Raw genomic sequence first — 23,381 nt, 5'->3', positions numbered from 1 at the left:
AGGTATGAATAAAAGGGGCCTAAAAATACAATTCGAAATAGAGGAGCTCATATTTGCCAATATATCTAGAAATACTCTAGTCAAAATAGAGATTTGTTGGAGGAACAAGCTTTATTGTTTAAATAAAATGAATCCATATTTAAATTAAGCATTTTAAGATGCAATACGTATAAATTTCAACTTAAAGGATTGCATATAAACAAATAATATTTTAAAAAAAGGTACACATATTAAATAAAATAAAAATATCAAGAAGAGAGAGCTAAAAGTCGCTCTTTAGTGTAACCAAATAATAAAAAGTAGATTTTTATTAAAACATAAAAAGAATAAGGAAAACAGAACAATCAACAATCTAATACACCCATAGTTTAGATTATGAATGTCTATGATTAGTCGAGCGTTGTACCTAAAAATTTAATTTATCTAGGTGTAAGGCCGTAAGCTTATGGCGGGCCTTGGTACCCCGCAATCGATCGCCATTGAAAATTTATTGTGGAAGTTGACGCAGACCAACCGGCTACTGCCGACACTGTGTCACCACAGCCCCCCACAGGTTCCAATGGGTCCAAAACGCAGATGAAAAGGAAAAAAGAAAAGGAGTTCGAAGCGAAGTGAGTGCTGATGCGGTCCGCGTGGGAACGAGAAGGAAGAGGGGATTTGAGATGGAGGAGGCGGCTAGCTTTTGGAGGTGGGCTTATTATTAATTGATCTCGCTTCTCCTCCTCTTCCCGATTCGCAACGGACGCGGTTTGCAAGGAAGAGTTTGTGTGGCATCGGCCCAAGCGTTTGGTATCCTTTCGCACTTGTTTTCTGTTAAAGAAGAGAAGAAAATGCAGACTAGTGTTTGCAGGCTGCTGCTCTTCAGTTGTTTCTCCTACTTCATTCTCCTCCCTTTCTCTTTCCGCGGTAATGACCACTAATCTATTCTCATCCTTTCTCAACTTATAATTACTAGTTGGCTTGTTGGCTTTAGCAACATGCGGCGCTGATCAGATTTGACTGAATTAGGCTTAATTTGTTAAAAACCCTTCATCTTTTATGAATTCTTGATAGTCTTTACCTTCGACTTTGAATTTTGATCTTTTAGGGCTTTCATAGGAGCCTTCTTTTTCGCTCTAGTTTCATCTAATATTCGCTTTCTCCGTATGCACATTCGTTTTTTTTCCTTTCGATTTTGGTAAGACAAATGATTCACTTTTACTATGCTGATTTCGTTTTTGGTATCCTGCATAATTAGTAGTTGGATTTCAATTTTCAATAATCTATCAGAAGTTGTCGTCTTGCTTTCAAAGGGTTATCTTCCTCTTCATTCTCTTTTTTTATTTTTGGTGTCGGCTATACAGTTGTATTATTCCACTCAGTTAACTTGATTCATTACTTGCTCAAAATCAAGCTACACTAAAGTGAGTTTCTCAGTTTCTCTATTAACCCAATTTTTATCCGTCTTGTGTAGCTATTTAACAAGAATTGAAATTACTTATTCTGTTGTGATGATTCTCATATATCCTCTGACCTATTCTCATCTTATAAATATGAAATGGTTCATTTGTTTTCCCGCATTTGTTTCTCTCTTAGTAACTCCCTTGCTTTCCTTTACTGATATGAAAATAGGAACCAGCTTTCATTACATCTAGATGTCCTGGTAATGAAACAAAATTACTGGTTAAGAAGGTGTTAGAAATTTTTTTTTTAGAAGATAGTGCAAATCAGGAGGTGCATTCAGAAGCTACAAAAGTGTTATCTTTTTAAATTTTAACATAAATTTTGCACTCTAATCCTTTGTAATATATATATATATATATATATATATATATATATATATATATATAAATTCTTTAAGAGATATATTACTCAATTTAACTACCATTTCTAAAGATTTATTACTCATATACTCATAATTAAGTAGTCATTCATATTTTGTAAACCTTACAACTAAATTAGTATTAATAGTAAACTAAGAATTAGCTATTTGATATTGGATGCCAAAGTGGGGTATTAATTACAAATTGAATCTGGTTGGTATAATTGCTCTACTTTAAAAAGAGCGGAAATTGATTCTTAATGAATGTATCGTGAGTTGTAAAAAATAATTTTTCTAGAAGGAAAAAAAAAAAGAAACTATATGTTTAGTGTGGATCGTGCATTTCATTATTTCCAAGTCCATATGAGTCAATACTCATGAAAACTTTGGAAGAAATCATGGTATTGAAAAGCGGCTTTGGCGGGGCGACACTCTGGCTACCCCGCCAAAATACTATGTGCCTAGAGTATGCGGTTGAATTGTATAATTGGGCTTTGAGGGCCGATTTGGTGCTCGACGAGCTTGGCAGGTCAACATGGCGGCTATTGGGTTGGGCGAAAACTGGTTAGGCACAAACAATGGGTCATGCATTAGTTAAAAGCAAGGTTCATCAAATCGGCCGATCCCGATCCGAATCAGTCGATCCATAGTCAATTTGACCGGCTAGGATCGGTCGATCCCGATTTGGATTGGCCGATCTGGGATCAGCCGGTTTTGATCAAATCGGGCCAGATCTATTATGGATTTGACCCGAATTCGACCCGGAGACATCAATTATTGATGTCCCCAAGCTCTTTCCCTTTCTCTCTACTCTTTTCTTTTCACTCACTCTCTTTCACTCATTTCTCCTTTTATTCTCACTCTCACTTTCTAATAAAGAGATCTAATCTCACTCTAGCGAACTTCAACGAATTATGGTTCATCAAGTATCCATTGTTTGAAACAATCACATGATTCATATGCTGATTACTATCCTCCTCAATATCCTCCTCGATATCCTCCTCGATATCCTCAGACACAATATCCACATATTGATTATTATCCTCCGCAAATTCAATAAGATCCATTTAATATGAATGATATGATGCAATCACTCTTTGGAGCATTAAACCCTAAACATCATTATCGGATTCATCGGATTTTGACTTTTGAGTAAGTATTTTTGTTTAATTTTTAAGGTTCATATGTGAATAATTATTATTTTCTTATTTTTTGTCATGTTTTCTAAATTTTTAGAAATTTTTCTACATTTTTAAATAGTATTTAGAATTTTATGTAATTAAAAAAATCTGATCCGATCCGAGCGACTGATACAGCCGATCCGACCGATACGTATCGTTTTTTCTAAAAGTCGATCTTGATTTTTCGAACCTTGGTTAAAAGAGGAAAAAAAACTCATCGTACCCTAGCTCTTTTCCTCTCTCGATCACTCTCTCCTAATCATTCTCTCTCAAGCTCTCTCCTTTCTCAACAGTGGATAGGGTGAGCGGAGATCCCCGACTCATGCGATGGAGTGGAGGTCAGCCTCGTGCAGCGTTGTGGAGGGTATCATGCGGAGCATGGATGCCATGACGAATGTCCTCGTGTAGTGGCGTGGAGCGAAGCAAACACGACGACCCATGTCCCCTTTTTTTTCTTTTCAATTTAGCAAACATGATGGCTGTGAAAGTTTCCTATCACCTTCCTTCTCGCCACCTCTTCATTAAATGGACAAAATGAGAAGAATGGAGTATTCTCCCCTTCTCGTCAGTGGAGTGATGGACACGAGTGAAGAACATGTCTCTCTTCACTTAGTGGAGCAATGGGCAGATGGACTATTTTTTTTTTTTTGAGATCTAATTATATTTTTATTAATATTTTATGTTCTATTTTACCACTAAATTGTATCAGCTCATAGTTTTAAGAATGGTTATAAACCATTATTAATGTATTTTGGTGAGTAGACTATCAAAAAATTTATATATACAATATTTATACATATAATATATCATGTGTAAATTTTTAATTTTGTATATATTAAAAATGCTAGGTCGTCTTGGCGCTCACATTACGCCTAGGCATTAGGCGGTGGAGTAACCGCCCGCCATTTGCTGCAGCCTTTCAATACACTGGAAGGGAAGATAAGAGTCAATCTTCTCTAAAGTTAGAGATCTCCAAAGGCGGAAACAAAAAGTGAAACTGAGTGTGCCTAACCTACATTAATTGGCACAACTTGAATCACGCTTTTGCATCTCAATACATAGTTCGCATACTTGAAATACTTTAAGGAGTATCTTTTTTCTTTTTACTCTCTTGTACTGGTGCTTCTATATCACGGTACACAATATTAGTAGTACATGCCAAGCGGCACAGGTTGGCATTGTTCGTGGCGCAACCCTTTCTCTCTCTATCCATTTGTCCCAAAAAAAACTGTTTTCTCGTATTTGCAGGTCCTTTAATTTTTCTATTTGCAATTTCAGGCTTCTCTTTTTGGTGCTTCTTTTTGAAAGGAGATTATCAGATGGATATTTTAGTTCTGTGCAGGGATTTTAACGGTTCAGGCATTTACTGGAACTTACGGGATATTTTGGTTCTGTGCAGGGATTTTAACGGTTCAGGCATTTACTGGAACTTACGGGATAAACTATGGCAGGATTGCTGATAATATCCCTCCACCTGAAAGCGTGGTGGCACTATTGAAAGCAGCAAAGATTAAGAATGCTAGAATTTATGATGCAGATCACAATGTCCTCAAGGCTTTTGGTGGATCCGGGCTTGAATTGGTGATAGGGATTCCGAATGAGTATCTAAAAGATATGAGTGTGAATGAAGATAGAGCCATTCAGTGGATTAATAAAAATGTGCAGCCGTATCTTCCTGATACAGATATCAGAGGTATTGCTGTAGGGAACGAAGTGCTTGGAGGGTCAGATCAGGAGCTGACAGAAGCTTTGTTTGGTGCTTTGAAAAATGTTTATGATGCTCTCAAAGGACTTCAGCTGGCAGATCATATAGAGGTCCTGACACCACACTCACAGGCTGTGTTTGCTAATTCCTATCCTCCATCATCATGTACTTTTAAGGAAGATATTCTCGTATACTTGAAACCTATATTGGATTTATTCTCAAATACTGGCTCTCCATTCTTTCTCAACATTTACCCATTTTTGGCTTACAAAGGCGATCCTGAGAATATTGATATCAACTATGCATTGTTCCTGCCAAATCCTGGAGTTAAGGATGCAGTGACTAATTTGTACTATGACAACATGTTTGATGCCCAGATAGATGCTGCCTATGCTGCTCTGGATGCTGCTGGTTATGAGAAGATGAAAGTACGAATTTCTGAGACAGGTTGGGCTTCTCATGGTGACAAAGATGAAGCAGGAGCTTCAACTCAGAATGCAAGGATTTACAATTTTAATCTCCTCAAACGGCTAGCCAAAAGGAAAGGGACTCCACGCAGACCAAAAGTTGTGGTAAGTGCATATGTCTTTGCACTGTTTAATGAGGACTTGAAACCTGGGCCAGGTTCTGAGAAGCATTATGGGCTTCTTAATGCTAATGGGACTATATCATATGATATTGGACTGGATTTAATGGTCTGACACCTTCACATGCACCTTCATCTCTCTTATGCTTTGAGGTATTCATTTGTATCGTACATCTTTTTTTCTTATTCTTTCCATGATTCTATACAATGTGAAAATTCATGATTTTACTTCAGTGTCTTCTAGAGTAAGTACGATTGCATGCAATGAAAGTTATTTGAACATTTTCTCATACTATTCTCATATTAATGTAGCTATAGAACTAATGATCTTCATTATCTTTGTTATTGTGAATAACCTATGCATATAGGATAACCCTCTTGTTCCAGAGAGTATTATTATTTTCATAGTTAGGGCTGAGAGGCTTCATCGTTAGAATATTAAAAATCTTAGAAATTGACCCACCTGAACCTTCAAAGGCTACAGCAATATAGTGGGAGTATATCATGTTTCATCTATTCCACTCCAATGATGGAAGAGTTGTTTTCTCTTTACTTCCCAGTCTTCTTTTCTGGCTTATTGCTCTATTCCTCTCCCATTTTGGACTTAGAAAGCCTCTTTTATGATGTGGAGTGCCACCTCAAGATCGAAAGTTCTCTGTGAACTTTTGAGGATCACCAAATAGAATTGAGAGAGTTCCACTATTTTGTAAAAAAAGCAACCAAAAAAAAAAAAAATATATATATATATATAATACTATTGCAAAGGTTAGGCCTGGACTCTATAGCTCAAGCAGTTAATATCTGACATGTAGAAGCAATATAGCAAAAAATTCTGAAAACAAACAGCAAAAAAGTTTAGGATTTACCCATTGGGAGGTTTAGTCAAGGACAAAGTGATCCTAAGTTCCTAACCTTTGTCTTCAATTTGGAGCATCCAAGTCATTGCTTTTTGTAGGATTTTATTTCAAAACCAAGCTGGACAAAGCAACAGATCGCAGAAAGCAGATGGTTGTAACAGTTATATGGAAACAATAATAATCTTGCTGCAGTGAAAAAGCAACAATAGTAGCAACTTTAAATTCTTAGAAACCAAACAGGCAGAATAGCAGCAGGATAGTGCACAAAAGCGAAAAAGAAAGAAGGGAGGAGAGAGAAGAATAACAAGGTAAGAAGATAATTCTCGTTTGGGTTGGGGAACTTTTTTTAAGTATAAATATTGCCATAGCAACCAAAACCAGAGTGAGTAGACAGGCTTTTTTCATTGATTGGAGACTGGCAGCATTGTTGTCCATACTTCCAAGTGTGCCAGTTAATAGGAAAAGAAGCTTGTGAACAATAAGTGAGGTTTAGATTTTGAGATAAAAGCATAGAATGTGTAGACAACTATGATTAGGATTATAGTAAACTGTCAAGAGCAGCAAAATAGATGACATGGCATGGCGAGGCAAAGGGGGACGCAAGTACTTCGCTTCGTAGACTCGACGTCTCGCTTCTGGCTTTGCTTAACGAAGTCCGACCTCTTTTTAAGAGGTTTTATAGCAAAATCAATTAGTGAGATCCCCTTTTCTTTTTCTTTTTGAAATACAAAACTATTTTTCTCATTTTTTGTGAGCAATATGGCATTTTCCCAATTATCCTTTGGAGTCAAGCGCAGTATCTAAGACTATATCTCTTGGCCGAAGTGCTCATATTAAAATAAGATTGCTGGAAGTAGTGAAGATGATTCCCCGTGGGATTTTTTACTATCTTCCAGATCTATTTTACTTCACATCTTCTCCTAGTCAGCTTAGAAGTGTACCACTGCGTTTGATGGGAGTACCATTAAACATGAGTATTCTGTACAGGGATCTCAGGGTTGTTAATATGTTAATCTTCCTAATCTGACTTGAATTATCAGCCATTATTTGCTATCCACGTAAAGGTTAGTTTCGTATTATATTGCTGCCATAATCTGGATTATGGGAACTGTGCCATATCTTGTTCATAATGATAGAACGGAGGTCTTCCAGTCTATCAGAATACTGGAATAAATAAACTGGAGGCCTTCCTTTGGGTAGTCTGCTAGGCTATTTGGAAAGATCCGATTGGATAGTTGAAGGGACAAGCCAGAGTTCTTTTGCATTATCTCACTTCAAACTTGATGATCTTACATATACAATTATGCTATGAGTATGATACATTTCATCTGTCATCTACAGGCTTTTTTTTTACACTTTTGTATCAGATTATGAGCATTTGATCGATGTTAAAGAAATATTATCACACATTCTCAGTGCCATGGTACAAGTTGAAGATTTATTTTGTTCAACCAGCAATAATAGAGCTTGAATTGAGAGTGATTTTGGAGTATAAATTGGTTATTGGGTGTAGTGGCGGTAAAGCTCCACAAACATCTCTCTTGAAAATTATCCGCTTGATTTATAACCTTTTGGGCAGTGAGTGAGAATAGAATAAAATCTACAGTGCAACAATTTAAAGATATGGAACGATTCTTGAGAAATTTAAACCTTTCTATGTGTATATGAGGATTTTATTCCTTTCGGGTATCTGACAAAGGAGAAAATCTTGTATTTCCATGACCCTCAGCCCTCAGGAGACCTTGTATCCATATAATTACCTTTCAGATGAATGGTGGCTTCATTTCATATACCTATCTGACATGCACAATCGACGTTAATATGATGGCCTTTACCTGCACACGTCATTTATCCTTCTGCTCATAAGTACATGAAGAGTGATAAATAATACTGTCGGATATTGCCGTCAGTATAGTAGTATTTGTGTTGATTGCTCTGCTATCTCTGGTTTAATCTTGTAGACAGACGATGCGTTTTTCTTGTTTGCTTGGTTCAAACATGATATGTATCTTTCCTGCTAATTGACTTCTAATTTTGGGTATTGTTTACAGGACATCTATAACCTGCTTTGTGATCCTGCTTTCATTTAATGCGGTAACTAAGTCAAGTTTGTACTCTAATTTGCTATTTTATTGATCTTAAATACAGCAAGATTTAAGAAGCAGTTTGTCTTTGCGTGCATGGTAACATTCTTTATACCTTAGTTGTTCTTCAAATCCATCGTCCCAAATTAATGTCAAATAAAGTTATTAACACTTTTAGTTATACATGCCTTTCTTATCATGTTATTTACTTTAGCAATACTACCAACACATGGTCATACCTACGTCCATATTAAACTGCTCAGCAATTACTCTGCGGAAGAAGAGAATACTACAGACAAGTTTTGACTGGATCCTTGTATTTTCAGAAGAGAAAACTGTTTAGGGTGATGGATACACACTAAGAGTCAATTGTCGCCGGGAAGTATGACCCTTCGAGGTCTTCTTTTGGTGTGAAAAATGCCATGCAGCATCTAAAGGAATTATCGACCATTTTATGCAGCACTAATAGACAAGTTATGGTGAATGTTGGGACAGTGAGGATCTTATAGTGCGGTGTCAGCTGCAGGAATTCGGTTGTTCTTTCATTCATCATTAATTCATCCGACTGAAGGAACCGAAGTCAAGGCACAAGCCAGTTGGCAAATACGGGCCACTGTCACACTCACAATCTACTTGAAAAATCAAATCAAATTGTAGACTATTGAACTACTTTTTAATTTAGGCAGGAAGTTCTCCATCACCTGGCGACAACGTTGGCCCTAGTTTCTTGTGGGTCTTAATATGTGTGGGACATAAATGGACGAGACTTTTACAAATAGCAATCCGGAAGAGATGAAGATACACAATGAATGCTTCGCAAGCTCCTAGCCAGCAACCGTGGTGTGTGTATGTGCACAGAAGAGGCAATAGTCCTCAAGGCGACAATGGGTGGTACCCAATCCCAGCTGCTATCACGCTTTGCTGTTCCATCTAGCAGGTTATACAAAATCATATAGTTACAATTTGGAAAAAAAAATGGCAAAGTACCTTTAAAATTTAGATCTTCTCCATTCACTCATCTGGGTGAGGATCAACGGTAATTAAACTAATTCCTTATTGACTCGAGACAAGTGAGTACAGAATAGCGCGCTTCGATTATCAGGTGTAGAAAATGTGAGAAGTTTGATTTTCGTTGGAAGATGGTATTTTAACTCGTTAGTTAAAGGCTAACATGTTATAGGATAAATTCAGTACCTGGAAGAGCTCATGCAGTCTGGTCTTGAAGTAGTAGTATTCGTGCTCAAGCAACTCCAAGGAGAATAGGCATCTTTTAAGTCCAAAGAAAAAGATAAAGTAATTATCAGGCGAGAAAGAATGGGAGAGGAAAATTGTGAGGTTTCTCTTAGTTTCTTTTGGTTGAATCATATTGCTTAAGTCATATCTCGGTGATCAAATATATAACCGATCAACTACGGTTGACATCAATGGCTTGGCACTCACCTAGCCCAGTTGCCCTGTTCAGCTGCTGCGCGGAAGGCAATGCAGACGTTTCTGACGCGTTTAGCTCCGATGCTCGAACTGCTGCCCATTAACTGATTTAGGTGAATCCCCATCTTCTTGTAGTCGATCAACTCCTTGTCCGCCCTAACGAGGAAGGAAGGTACATGTAGATTGTTAGTACTAATTACTACGTAACGTCTGGACAAGAGAATTTAGATAGTTGCAGACAAATTAATAAGACGCGTCTGAATACTATATATATATTGCTAGATGTACGTGTCGTACGTACAGTTGGTATCTGAAATTCCTGAGCATCTTGTCGGACTCCCGGAAGTAAATGGAGATGACCTCGCAGACGAAATTTGGGGATGACTCGTCCTGAAGCTGCTCCAGCTGCATGAACTGCTCGTCCAGCACCCCCTGCCATGAATGTATAATTCATCCTCTATATCAATTAAAACCACCGACATGGATGGAGTTCCAATCCAGTGGTATGGTGACGGGGGCATATACTGGATTGATTTGTGACACTAGATACTAATACAGAAGAAGAAGAACAAAAAAAAATCACCAGTAACTCTAAAAGGCCGTTTAAGGCATTAGATATATATATATATATACACTAGTAATGACCTGTTGGAAGAGGTGGGTTATTAAACGGCTCATGTCGGCCTCCAAGCGAGCCGCGTCCAACCCCAGCATCCACGCCGGCAGACCCGTCTTGACGGGCCGTCGCTTCTCTAAATTTCTTTTTGGTTTCCTAATTCACGTATTTTGCTCGATCCGTACTTCTGTTTGGCGGAGAGTATTTCTTTTGCGAGCTTTCATTTGGCTTCCCAATTTAAAGACGACGGTAACGCACGCAAGTGGAGTGAGCGCCACGCGACACACTACACACGAGTTATTACGTACCCTGATTAGTAGTACTATTAATTAATTAATTAATTAATTAATTAATTAATTAATTAAGCATGCATGCTCGCTCTCCTTCCTAAGTTATAAGTCAGGCCCCTACATTTGGCTACAGATAGATAGATATATCCAGACATATATGGAGGGTGCGGAGGGGAAGGGAGCGTGCGTTGGGACACGGGATCGAGGTGAGTGCTTGGAATCTACCGGACCAGCCGCAGAGAGGTGAGTGCTTGGTACCACCACAACAGCATAGCAGGTCACCTCGCGTGCTTCTCTCTCTGCCTGCCCAACCCTTTAAATCCCTCCTCCCTTTCTTTATCTTTACCCAGTAGTTTATTTCCCATGTTTGTCCCTCGATCTTTGAAGCTCGCCTGCACTTTCGCCGACCGCCGGTGCTTCTGTCAGTAGTTAATCTCCTCACCCCATTTTCTTTCCATTAAAAATTACCACATTTTAATCATACAGTTGCCACATCTAAGGATACTTAATTACTCTTCAAATTTAAAGCTACATATAAAATTGGTAGGCCAAAGGAATAGAAAGGAAGGTAGCAATTTCGAGCAAGCAAGGCAAGAATTTCAGGGTGACACGATAACCCAGCACGAAATGCGATGTCACTGTATATATATATATATATATCCCTGCTACAACCATCTCACTCGTTTTGCTCCATGCTCTACCCTCCTTATTTGTTTCTTCTTTTCTCTGATAAGATTCCAAATGTTTCCCTTCACAGCTCCCTCCTGAGTCAGGGCCTCAGGGGCTTCACTTCTATCCCCTCGGCCTCGAGCGGAAGTAGAACTTTCTTTAATTAAATCAAGATGGTTGGGAGAGGGAGAGAGGGAAAGAAAAAAAGGACGCGTTGGGCTGCTCGATGATGACCCCACACGTTTTTATGCTTGTTATTAGTTGCTCATTTTCTGGGCGTGCTCTGGTTCCGATTCCTACTTCATATGAAAAGGGAATTTTGTCTTTTCGTTGTTGGCGTAGCAGAACAGAGCAGACATATTAATTTCATGCTTGCCGATTCAATTCCTCCTCGGCTTATCCTCCTTCCTGCATCTTACTAACTAGGAAATTGGCAATTTAATAGGCGGTAGGCTTCAGCTATGCTAATTGAGTGGGCATATCTGCCTATGGCTATATGTAAAGGCCTAGAGCTAAGGCCGCTGAACTGGGGCCACGAGATTTAGACCGAAAATTAGATATAATAATTATCGCTCCAATTCCAAGTACCATAGTAACGATTACTATAACTCTTTTTTTTTTTAAATTAATCTCTCGCTGCTTTTTTAGACCTCATTTACTTTGAGTTTAGAAACCCCTAAATTAATTCAGTAATTAAATATTTTTTTTATCATTTGCATATCTAATTAAATTTATTTTTAAAAAAATAAAAAATAAAAAATGATACTAACTAACTCTGGGCTTAGCCTCAAAGCAAAACAGGACCGGCATAGGCAGATTATTTCGCAGGAATAATCACTAATCAGACATGATCCCTACCTCCCCAGATAATTTGCAGCATATAGGCCGCCCATCCTTTCGGTGGACTCCGTTGCCGTGCGCGGGCTGGGCCCAATAGCAAACAGGCAAGTTGGGCCAATCCGTAATTGAGACGATGAGTCGGAAGCCCTCCATGCTTCCGTCGCGCTCATCCATACCCACTTCCAAGTTCCAACACCTCCCCCATCGGAAACGCAAAGCTCCCTCCCTCCCTCCGCGAGCCATGCGTAGCAGTAGTAACAATCATAATAAGAAGAAGATGGGAGAAGAAGGGGGTGGCGGACATGGGGTTGGCGACGCCCTATCCATCGATGCAGGAGGCATGGGTGTCGTGGTTGGTGCCCACTTTCGCCCTGCCCAACACCATCGCTTTTGCCTACACCATGTACGTCAACGACTGCCCCGCCGCTCCTTCCATCGTCATCCTCCCCTCCCTCGGCCGTTTCGCCATCGACCCCTACTCCGTCAACCCTTTCCTCGGACCCTCCATCCTTAAGTCAGCCCCTTCCGTCTCAATATTTTTAATTTACTCATCTTCTGAATTGTCAACTGTTGCGTTGATTTTATTTCCATATGCTTCCACAAGCAAATAAGATTAGAGGCCGACTAAAGTCTGATTGATTGAATACAGTTGAATAGAGTTCCATGTCTCAGTGAGATGGAACAATGGGAGGAAATGAATACATTTTTTTCTCCATTTCCATCTCATGCACATAAACTCTGTAGTAACGTAGTGTCAAGCAATACTCTGTCAGTCTTTGTTCTTTCTAATCCAAAACTATCTGCAATTGCATTGTGCTTTGGACTATACAGTGCAGACGCACATCATAGAGGTTGCAAAGAGAAAGAAGCAAAATTAAATTTTAATAACCACTTCACTTACCTATCTTTTTTTAGAATCGTCTCATGGAAGATTTATCCTCGATATGGAATAGATTACATACCTTATTCTACACTTTTAGTTGCATTGCTCCAAACCCCAGTAGTTAATTAGCTTGATCATCTTTTCTGTTCGCAAACACACCCTGCATTATGTAGTGTTAGCCACAAATACAATAACTTCTCCTCAATGGTAACTATTTGCCTGTTTCCATCTTCATTAATTAATCTAGATAATTGCAGTATAGCATCAAAGACTATTTGCACATGTTGTGGAAAAACTGCTGACTGTGGTTGTTATTTTTCTAGCTAAATTTTCATGAGTTTAGTTATAAGGAAACTTCATATGAACTTGGAAGTTAATTTGCTAACACATTTCTAAGAGTAAAGAATCACTATCGCACTTTCTTTTTCCCCTCATTGGTTCTAATTTATATGTGTATCTCATGCAGGCTTGACAGATTGGGAGCTCTTAATTACTCAAAAGTGGTAGAGGGGCATGAAGGATGGCGGCTCATTGCTTGTGTATAGTTACATGCAGGTGTTATTCACTTGCTTGCTAACATGATGAGCCTTTTGTTCCTTGGTGTTCGCCTTGAGCAGAAATTTGGATTTGGTGGATTTGGTAAGATTTCAAGATTGATTCGTTTAAAGTTAGCTTCTTGTGCAATTGTTCAATTTTATTTTTCTGAAATTTTCAGATACTGTTGCAGCTATGGAAACCATGGTGTAAGAAAGTTATGTCATGGTGTTTATATCAAATTGTGTGTTATTTAGGTTTTAAGCTTCAGAATCTTCAGGAAGATAATAATTCTGACAAGTCCTAAATGGACCAAATAAATATGCTTTGAAATTTATGCTCATATAATTACCCAGTACTTGATGTAAAGAAGATAACATCTGGCATCTTACTTCTTGGGTTACTGTAATGAATGCCACACCATGCAAGCTTGCTATCTACACCTCTTGGTCTTTTTAATCTTTGTAGCCATATTTGTCCAAGAATTTTGAGACTCAGGTGGAAACATGATATTTTTCTTTTCTCTGAGCTATTACTGTTTTTCCTTTTGGTGATCCTTGTGTGAATGGTTATATGGTTTTTCTTTGCAGTAAAAGTTGAAATATTGTATATGCTTTCCGGATTTGGAGGTAGCTTGATGTCTTGCTTGTCACTTCGGACAAAAATATCAGTAGGTGCATCTGGTGCACTTTTCGGCTTGTTAGGCATTATGCTATCTGAGCTGATTACTAACTGGACAATCTATGCAAACAAGGTGCAAATGTTTTGTCAATTTTTTGCTATTTGGAAAGCTTGATAATGATCGAAAAGCTACTCTCACAGTGTGCAACACTTATGACTGGTCATATTTTTTATCAATTCGGCCATTGGAATTGTTGCCCATATGGACAGTTCTGCACACATTGGTGGCTTCCTTTCTGGATTTCTTCTTGGGTTTATTCTTCTTATTCGTCCCTCAACTTGGTTGGATCAACCGTAAGCACATCCCCCCAGGTTATGCCATAAAACTTGCAAAACCAAAGCACAAAGCACAGCAGCATCTCTTGCAGTTTATAGCTCTTGTCCTCTTAATAACTGGATAACCCTTCCAATGTCGTCTTTGTTATGTCCTAGAAGCTTTCTTTTCTACTATTGTGCAGCAGCTCTCATTCAAAATATACTATTTTTTAAAGAAGTGTTTGATACTCTTGCATTCATTTTTTTCATTCATGGATATTTGTCAGATTCTTCTTTGATGGGGGCAATTTACCGTGAGCTATTTCATCTGGTCAGCTGAACCAACAATGGAGATAAAAATTGATTCACTGCTCAACAGTAATAGCATTGATCCGACATTCTGACTTCAATTAGATCCTCCAGTGGAGATTAAACTTGAACCTGCACTATATAATAGTAGAATAGTAGCATACAAGTGGTTTTTTATACAATTTACATGTTAGCTTTGGAATGCAAACATTAGAAGATAAAAAAGAGAACTTGATGTAACCCGAAAAGTACATAATAGAGAAAGTCTAGTAAACAGTTAATGTAGATTGACACATTCTCTTCTATAAAATCACCTAAAGGAGCTTCATTGTTCGTTGAAAAGGTTGTTTGCATCTAAATTTTGTCCTGTGCTGAGTGATTCCCAAATTATCTTTTTTGTACTGTCTATTTGTTACGAGAAACTTTTCATCAATTTTTGTCTTGTTGAAATTTGTTCCTCAAATCCCTATGGGCCTAAAACAACTTGGCACAAAGCAAGTGATTGTCTTTTAACTTGGTGTATATCTAGAAATTGGATGATAATTGTTGGTATTTCCCTTTCGCAGATTTTCTACCTAAGAGGCATGCATTTCATTTCATGTATGCTTTCCCTTATCTAAACATATTTTACCTTAATACTTAGGGAGCAGGATGGTAAGACCTTTTCTTCTTTTAAAATTTTGTTGACAGTTTTATTCATAAGTTTGCTCTGGAGCATCTCAACAATGAGGTATCTCAAGAGTGACTGAAGCAAAAGAAATGATCTTGCTATATAGGTTTTTAGATCCGTTATTTTTGGAGTATAATTCTTAGTTTGTAGCCTTTTCTCTATACTGACACTTGAATTTATTATTTTCAGATTTTTTTTTTATTGGATTGATTCTGTTATTCTACATTGTCCCAAAGAGACACTGATTATGCTGTGTCTTATACAAAACACTTTTCTGGAACTCCTGCCACTTCCAAGATTTCAGGCAATAACATCAGCTGCTTGTAAGATAGTTTGGGTTTGTAGATGTTATCTTCATTTTGTCTATGGCCATCTGAATGCTTCTTTTATTTGTAAAAATGGCAACGTCTTCAGATGGCAAACGAAATCTGAAGAGCGAGTTCGATTGCATCTTACCTATCATTTTGTTAAAACTTTCGCATGGAAATATTTAATATGCCGTTCTAAATATATACTTAGGGTTGGTTTCTTGAGTTTTTTTTTCCTATAATAATAGCCAATTATTTTTATATTCGATTTTAGTTCTCTGCCTTCGTGGCTGGTTTATTTATGCTGCATTCTTATCAGTAAACGCTAGCTTTCGCGAAGGCTGAAAAGTTTTGCTATTAATTTCGTCATCTCTCCACCGATAGCAATTCTCTAGTTCAATGATGTTGTTTTCTTGTCTTTTTTTTTGTATTATTCATAGGTTCAAAGGCTAGATATATGTTAGACAAAGAGTTAACTCTCTCTAAAGACCGAGTCACTTAAACTCCACTAAACTTTAGTCAATATAGTATATTACTTAGTCTAGTATTTAAGTCATGTGCGAATAATTACTCCAAACTAAACGTCGTGAGATTTATTCCCTTATACTGAATAGGGTAACTCTACTAAAATTAGTTCTTACTGTCTTGACCAACGCTTCTATATATTATTTCACCCCTAATCCTCTAACATACACTTGTCAAGCTTTGGAGATTGGAAAATATATTCCCCCGACTACCATGCATTCCTGGATATGATTCATTTTGGTTTTCTATCCTGATAAATTAATTACCTTATAATATGTGCTTTGAGATAGACGGACGCACTATGGTATAGTGGGGTGGCACATCAAATTAGCAATCAAGATTAATTAGGACATTCACTAAATCATGATTAGCCTTATTGTTTATCTGATAGGGAAGGAGTCTGGCAGCCTATTGGAGATGCTACTTAATGGAAGTGCTTATCGCCTCTTTTGGGGGGTTGAAAAGAGATGGAGTTGGGAAAGGGAAGGATTGATGATAAGGACGCGTGCCCCGAGTTATATAGCAATAATATATGAGTAAATGTATGTATTGTTTATGTGTTTGTATGTGGAGGGAGCACCAGCTGAGCTGAGGAGATCCAAAGGGTTGCGATTGCGATTGCGATTGCGATTGCGATTTTGCCGTTATGGTGGTGGGTGGGGCTGGGCAAGGCAAGGCAAGGCAAGGCAACGAGAGAACATGTGCACCTGCCTCCTTCATGGATCCTTATCAATCTCACCTCCACGTACCTACGAATATGACCCCCCGAGAGCAAATTCTGTGCTGATGTATCAGAGCCTCATTGGTTTACCAGGTGAAGGTGCCCGGCTATACGAATCCACGTCAGCATGGACGACAGTTAATTAAGTTGGACGACAATATTAATTATTCCCATGCCACCACTTCATCAGCTAACACCCTACGCATATAGCACACATATTCTCCTCCAACTCCCCGGCCCTACTAATTAATCGCGACACACTCTTTGATCACAAACAATTAGCTGACCCCCCAACCTGCTGCCTTTTACTTCTTCTTTTTTTCCTTTTTTTTAAAACATTAATTTACCCCTTTTATTTTATACGCTAATCATTTTTAGCAATGTTAATTACAGTTCACGGTCTTAAGGTTGAGCAATGTTAATAAATTGTTCATGGTCTCTCTACACATTTTTGGGTCGCCAACTAATTTATCATTCCCGGCCGATTTGATATTAGTTCAATTTGATGGAATTCCACGATCTCTTGAAGAACGAAAATAAAAAATAAAAATAAAAATAAAAAAGTTTATGTGCCATCCTGGAAAATAATTAATGCTTCAAGCGCGATCCCAACAAGAGATAAATTTCTTGCCATGTAGGCAATAATATAGTCTCATGAGTAAGAAGAAGATCTTCGGAACCCTGTGACAGTTCCGTCTGTCAGCATCAAAAAAGTTATAGTAAATTATGTAAGATCTATATATATATACACACGATTAAACTCTATACTCATCAAATAAAGATAGAGCATACTTCACAATTGACAAGAGAAGTGATTCGCAGATTAGGCCTAAATTTACAAAGTGGCTGGCGTCACTTCGAGTCATTCATAAAAGTAATCTTTAATTTTAATGTACATTGAGGGAGCCCTCGGAATATGATTTCACAATGTCATGATCTAATTTACTGCCTAATTGTTTCTGTTTCCCTCTGTTCCGAGGTACATTAGATAACTTTCCCTTATAAATTTCAGAAAGAAATAGCTAGGTACTAGATCTTCATCTTTTCCTAGAAAAGAAAAGCTGACACTTCGCAAAAGCATAGAGATAGATAAATATGCAGAAACAACAACATAACATATTATAGTAATGATAGGCAAAACAACAGGACAAGCAGCTAACTAAGATGCCTGTGACTGACTCGTACGTGCACAGAAACTAAACATGTACTGCTCCAATCTTAGTATGCCCGACATATATATATCCTCTCGGATAGGAAAGAGCGAGCTACAGTAATTATAAAGAAGAAAGAAAGAAAGATAAGGCTTGGATGGGGTCACTAGCACTTGTCATCCGGGGTTGAGTTGCTCTTTAGGATATTCCCTTGATCAGTAGGGGGTTGTGGTTTACTCCCAGCGGCACATAGAAGATAGACTCCCAGATTGATTGCGCTTAGTGCAGCGAGAAGACCGTAGAAGCAATCGAGTCTGCCTTCATTGATGTTGTCAGCCAGCCATCCCTTGCCATCCTTGGCGGCTGTGACGTTCTTGACAATGGAGACGAGGAAGCTACTAAGGAAGAAACCGAGGGAGAGAGTGGTGAGGAAAAGGCCGGTGCTCATGGTCTTCATGCCCTTCGGCGATCGTGTTATGAAGAAATCGAGCTGTCCCGTGTAGATGAACGCTTCTCCCGCACCCACCAGGAAGAACTGTGGAATCAATATAAACACAGAGATTGGTAGAGTAGTACTACTTGAAGCCACTTGTCCAACCCCAACTTGTCGTGCTACCGAGAGCCTCCTCATTTCTGTAAGTGCTGCTGCTGCCATTCCTATGACCGAGAAGGTCAGGCCGATGCCGATCCTCTGCAGGTTGCTAAACCCTGTAACATATATGCAATCGAATTAATTTTAAGTAGCGTAGTTAGTACGTACGTCATTCCAAATCTAGCTATTACGTACAAATAAATGTATGTATGATGCACGTAGTACTGTATAGTGCAGACCACTTAAAGAGTATGTACCTTGACTCCCTTTCCATTTTCTGCACAAGGGCATGATCACACGGTCATAGACTGCTAGGCTGATAAGGATGGCTCCGACGAAGAAGACGGTGAGGGATCCCGCTGGAATTTGGAAGCTCCCGATCGATCTCTCCATGGTGGTCGCTTGCTCTACAGAGAAGGTGATCATCTGGGCATAGATGGTCCAGAACATTATCGTCGTAGCCCATACTGGGAGCAGCCTTATCATCATCTTCACCTCCTCGATCCTGGTCACCGAGCACAATTTCCAGGGGTTTATTAGATTATCCGTCTTTCCCTCGTTTATCTGGGTGTCGCCCTCCACCATGATGGCGGCCTTGTCGAGGAAACTGTCGATCGACATGCACAATATAAAAATTAAAATTCATAGATCTCCTAAACATGTAGGCCATAAGTTGTATTGCCCTAGCTAGCTACGTAGATAGCCCCTCGATGGCTCGCAAGTTCTTACCAGAATTGTTGCGTGTGATGGATTCTGGAGGCCTCCGGGCAGTCTTCATAGAAAAGAGTGACGGTGCTTGGGTAGTGGAGCTTCCTCTTTTTCACGGCAGCTACTAGGACTTGGAGGATATGGACAATGGGGCTGCCTGAGCTTTTCTTGTACCTGTAACTCCTCGTCCCGGAGAGGAAGACTAAGATGGCGATAAGCATGGAGATGCAGCAGATGCCATAGGCCCAGCTCCGGCCCACTTCGTCCTGTATGTAGACCAACACGGTGACCGCTAGGAGGGTGCCGGTGCTGATGAAGAAGAAGAACCTATTGAAGAAGAAGGCCATTTGGTTCTTCTCCTTCTCATCCTTGTCATCAAATTGGTCGGTTCCGAAACCCGACACGCTCGACTTGAGGCCTCCAGTCCCAAGTGCGATCAGGTACAGGCACAAGTATAGAATCCCTAATTGGAAACCACTCGCTCGTTCGCATCTACTGCTCGCACCGCCAGTACTGCATACTGGTGGCCGCAGTTGGGGCAATTTGGTGGATACAGAAAGCAGGCCTGTTCCCTATGTATATTAGAAAAATAAAAATAGATTAACATCAAGAATATACATTATATATATATATATATATATTAGTACGTATATACTAGTGAGCATGCATCGCGATCGATGAATCGACTTACTAATGCTTGGACGACCGCGAAGATGGCGATGGTGAGGTATCTTCCTAAGAAGGAATCAGCAAGGAAGCCTCCAAGCAAGCAAAGCAGGAATGAAGTGCCCATGAAGTCCGTGACGATATTTGCCGACTCAGCGCTGGGAAGATGCATCGTGCCACCCAAATACGTCACTAAATTCACAGCGATTCCCATCGTTGACAGCCTCTCGCATATCTCGATCCCTGTGCGTGCTCATGCCCAAATTAATTAACTTAATTCGATCAGTGCAGGAAATTAATTGAGAAGCAAAATTTAAGCCATACGATCGACAGTTTCCTTTTTCTTTTACGTTTGATACATGCCCGTGACGTCAAAGTGTCATATATATATTACTATATCTATATCTTCGAGGCAATGCATATGCAAGGGGAAAAAAATCATCTAAGGTGAGCATGCATATTTGGTAGGACGATTGAGCGAGGCATGCATGCACGATCACTATAGTTCCTTGGTGATGATGGTTGCTTGCTTTTCTATTAATGGATAACATGACACAACAATTAAAGGTACTGCCAGATACCAGGTGGCTCCAAAAGCTTAAACCGTTAAAAGTGCAACTGAACTTATGGTGTGGTTTCTACACCTGTTACTGAAAAAGTTAAAAAGGTCAAATTTCAACAGTACTCGATCCCCTACGGCCTCACTATTACGATCGTTGATATTGATCAATTAACGCATGCATGCGCTGTGAAGCTAGCTAGTATACATGAACATAAACCAAGTTAATTTGAGTGGTCCAAATTAACTACAGAGCAAATTAAATGAAAGGGAGAGGTGAAACCAATTAAAAGACAAATAATCAAATAGCTAACTAGGAATAATATAAGGCATGCATGCAGACCTAGAATCAGTGCTGCAGGTACCCATCCACCAGTCTTAGACTTGTCAGCAGGGAATCCCTTGTAATCAACTGCGTCTGCCACGGACCAGCTCATCTTCCCCTCCTATATATATATATATATATATATATATGAAAAACACGCATTAGAAAACAGAATATATAAAACTACGTTGGAATATATATAGGTTCAAACTAAGGAATATCCAGGCGATGGCTAGTGGATGATAAAGTTAGAAATTAATTAAGAGAGTGGCACAAACCATGCCGATAAGGGTGGGCTTCAATAGCAAGCTTAGAATCTTAGCAGATATCCAGAGACTGTCCCTGAGTTTGCTCTTCAGGTCACCAAATGCTTCTCCTTTATATAGGCAAATGTTGGGAGCAGTGATCGAACAGTGACCCGCACTACCGAGCAGAAATGTTCACAGCTAGTTAGTTTTGGGAAGATGGTGGAGTCAGTACGTTCGTTTTTTTTTTCTTTTTTCCTTTCTGTTTTCTGAAAAGGAAAGTTCAAGGAGTCCAAAATTTTGGGCCTTCTTGTGGGGTTTATTTTCTAAATATATATCTCTAGCTATAGGAGAAAGATATATATGATGGATGAGTTATTGGAGAGGGTGGTCTGGGAGAAAGAAAAGAAAAGGAATCTTGGAACATGCCTTGCCCTTGACATATTACACTGTTAAGTTTGCAATGATCAATAGTTCATTATCCATAGGGGCTGTGTGAGCCATAACATGCCTTCGTCTCTTTAAAGTGCTCTTGCAGCCCCACAATCAAAAGTATAACCTCCCTTTGCTTCTGCTCCTCATGTTTTACCCCTATCCTCTATTATTAGCTAAAACAACTCAATTGCTCTTCTTTTTTCTCCAGTAGAACTATTGCTTCTTGTCCTGCCTGCTGTGATGGAGAATTTATGGATAGATCCTGGAGTCTGTCATTGGTAGCCTAATTACAAGTACCTGAAATGTCAAGTTTCAATTGCAGCTTGTTAGAATACCCTCAGCTCGAATTATTATTTTCCTTCGGTACTTATCACTATGTCACGAATTTTTAGGGGCCTCAAATGGAATAAGATTCAACATTCCACAAATATATATATGAAATTCGTGACAATTACAGTTTTAGATTGCTAATGGAAGTTTGATGCATCTTCAGCATAATTTAGTTGCCTAGCCTGATGGAACCTAAAATCTGAAAGTTTAGAAACCAACCTAGAAGATGATTTTACCATTCAAAACCAGTAGTATAATGCAAAAAATACTACAAGCAAGTAAAACAGGCGCACACACACACACACACACACACACACACACACACACACACAAATACGTAGAAAAATCCCTTACCAAATAAAAACTATATAATCATAATTTTTTTTTCTCTACGATCAAACTAATTATTATATAAGTTGTCAGTTATAAATTTATTAATAGACTGACTGTTGTTGTCCGCAATCATATCTAAAGAAATAACTCTCCATCGATGCACCACTTTCTATGATTAGTTCACAACCTCAATTGTTCTTGATGTTAACTACTAGCGTATCTCTTGAACTCATGAAGTGGAACTTCATTCACTTAAATAATCAAAACTCCTCTGTTGATCTTCACCGAAATGTATCTTGCTTCATGATCTTTCCTTTTTATAGATCCCAAAAGGAAAGCCAAAATTCCTATTCCAATTCAACTTCGGACCAAAATAAGTCAAAAACATGCTAGTGTGTATCACGCATCAAACTCTTTTTAAACACAAGTATTCTCATAATTTTATTGAAATTCATTTAATACTCATTCGAATGAGTCTCAAACATCGGCAACTTTGCTTTCGGGTGAAATATTCAAAGTTCGTTTAAACAGACTTCGGACACTTTGGGCATTTTAGGTTCTTTTAAAAACGTGTGAACACATCTAATTCGTACAACCTTTCGAACGGTTAGTCTGAAGTTTGAATCAGTTGCTTCTTTTTTGCTTCCTCATTTGTCAAGCATTATACCACAGCTCTTACAATTAAAATTAGAAAATATATATATATATATATATATAACTGAACTGACAAGAGAGTTTAGCCCGTGCATTAGTTCAAATAGATAGATCTTGTATTCTCACTGGTTCATCTAGGGCGACGATCGATCTTGTATTCTCTATCTTTGTCGGTAATTATCTTCTTTCCCCTGAAAGTTCTGAGATCATAAACACCTGATGAGTACGATGAAGAGTACAGAAAACCTTAATTAGGAAATAGCAATGCACATACATCTATATTATAGTTTGCGGATGGCAAGTGTACGTGACTGGGAATTTTTAATGAGCTGTCGATTTGAGTTCCACAACGTACGTATATATCCAGTAAACTTACTCCTTCTTCCTACCTCTATCTGTTGGAAAAATATTCTCGATAGAGAAGGATGGCGTCTACAATC

At 38.7% G+C, this 23,381-nt stretch overlaps 2 protein-coding genes and 2 pseudogenes across 2 annotated transcripts; 2 read left to right on the top strand and 2 right to left on the bottom strand.

Annotated features, from left to right (window-relative positions):
- Nucleotides 1-519: 519 nt before the first annotated feature.
- On the top strand, nucleotides 520-8,291 carry LOC140788826 (glucan endo-1,3-beta-glucosidase 14-like; annotated as a pseudogene).
- A 574-nt stretch (nucleotides 8,292-8,865) lies between these two features.
- On the bottom strand, nucleotides 8,866-10,466 carry LOC140788827 (pseudo histidine-containing phosphotransfer protein 6). The gene is made up of 5 exons (XM_073138297.1): nucleotides 10,288-10,466; nucleotides 9,944-10,074; nucleotides 9,655-9,798; nucleotides 9,409-9,481; nucleotides 8,866-9,144 (listed from the first exon to the last, which is right to left on the bottom strand). Exons 1-5 carry the CDS (start codon nucleotides 10,354-10,356, stop codon nucleotides 9,088-9,090), a joined length of 474 nt encoding a protein of 157 aa, XP_072994398.1. The 5' UTR covers nucleotides 10,357-10,466; the 3' UTR covers nucleotides 8,866-9,087.
- Nucleotides 10,467-13,375: 2,909 nt separating this feature from the next.
- LOC140788233 (RHOMBOID-like protein 1) lies at nucleotides 13,376-14,680 on the top strand (annotated as a pseudogene).
- A 3,359-nt stretch (nucleotides 14,681-18,039) lies between these two features.
- Nucleotides 18,040-21,293, bottom strand: LOC140788190 (protein NRT1/ PTR FAMILY 6.2). Its single transcript, XM_073137354.1, has 6 exons — nucleotides 21,223-21,293; nucleotides 20,963-21,065; nucleotides 20,086-20,303; nucleotides 19,416-19,966; nucleotides 18,944-19,293; nucleotides 18,040-18,802 (listed from the first exon to the last, which is right to left on the bottom strand). The coding sequence occupies exons 1-6, from the start codon at nucleotides 21,223-21,225 to the stop codon at nucleotides 18,261-18,263; spliced, it is 1,767 nt and encodes a 588-aa protein (XP_072993455.1). The 5' UTR covers nucleotides 21,226-21,293; the 3' UTR covers nucleotides 18,040-18,260.
- Between the last annotated feature and the right edge of the window lie 2,088 nt (nucleotides 21,294-23,381).

This window comes from Typha latifolia, chromosome 5 (assembly GCF_019914945.1).
Source record: "Typha latifolia isolate L0001 chromosome 5, TyphaL0001v2, whole genome shotgun sequence".
Classification (NCBI taxonomy): Eukaryota; Viridiplantae; Streptophyta; class Magnoliopsida; order Poales; family Typhaceae; genus Typha; species Typha latifolia.
The sequence above is the reverse complement of the archived record's forward strand: the minus strand, read 5'-3'. Positions and strand labels throughout refer to the sequence as shown.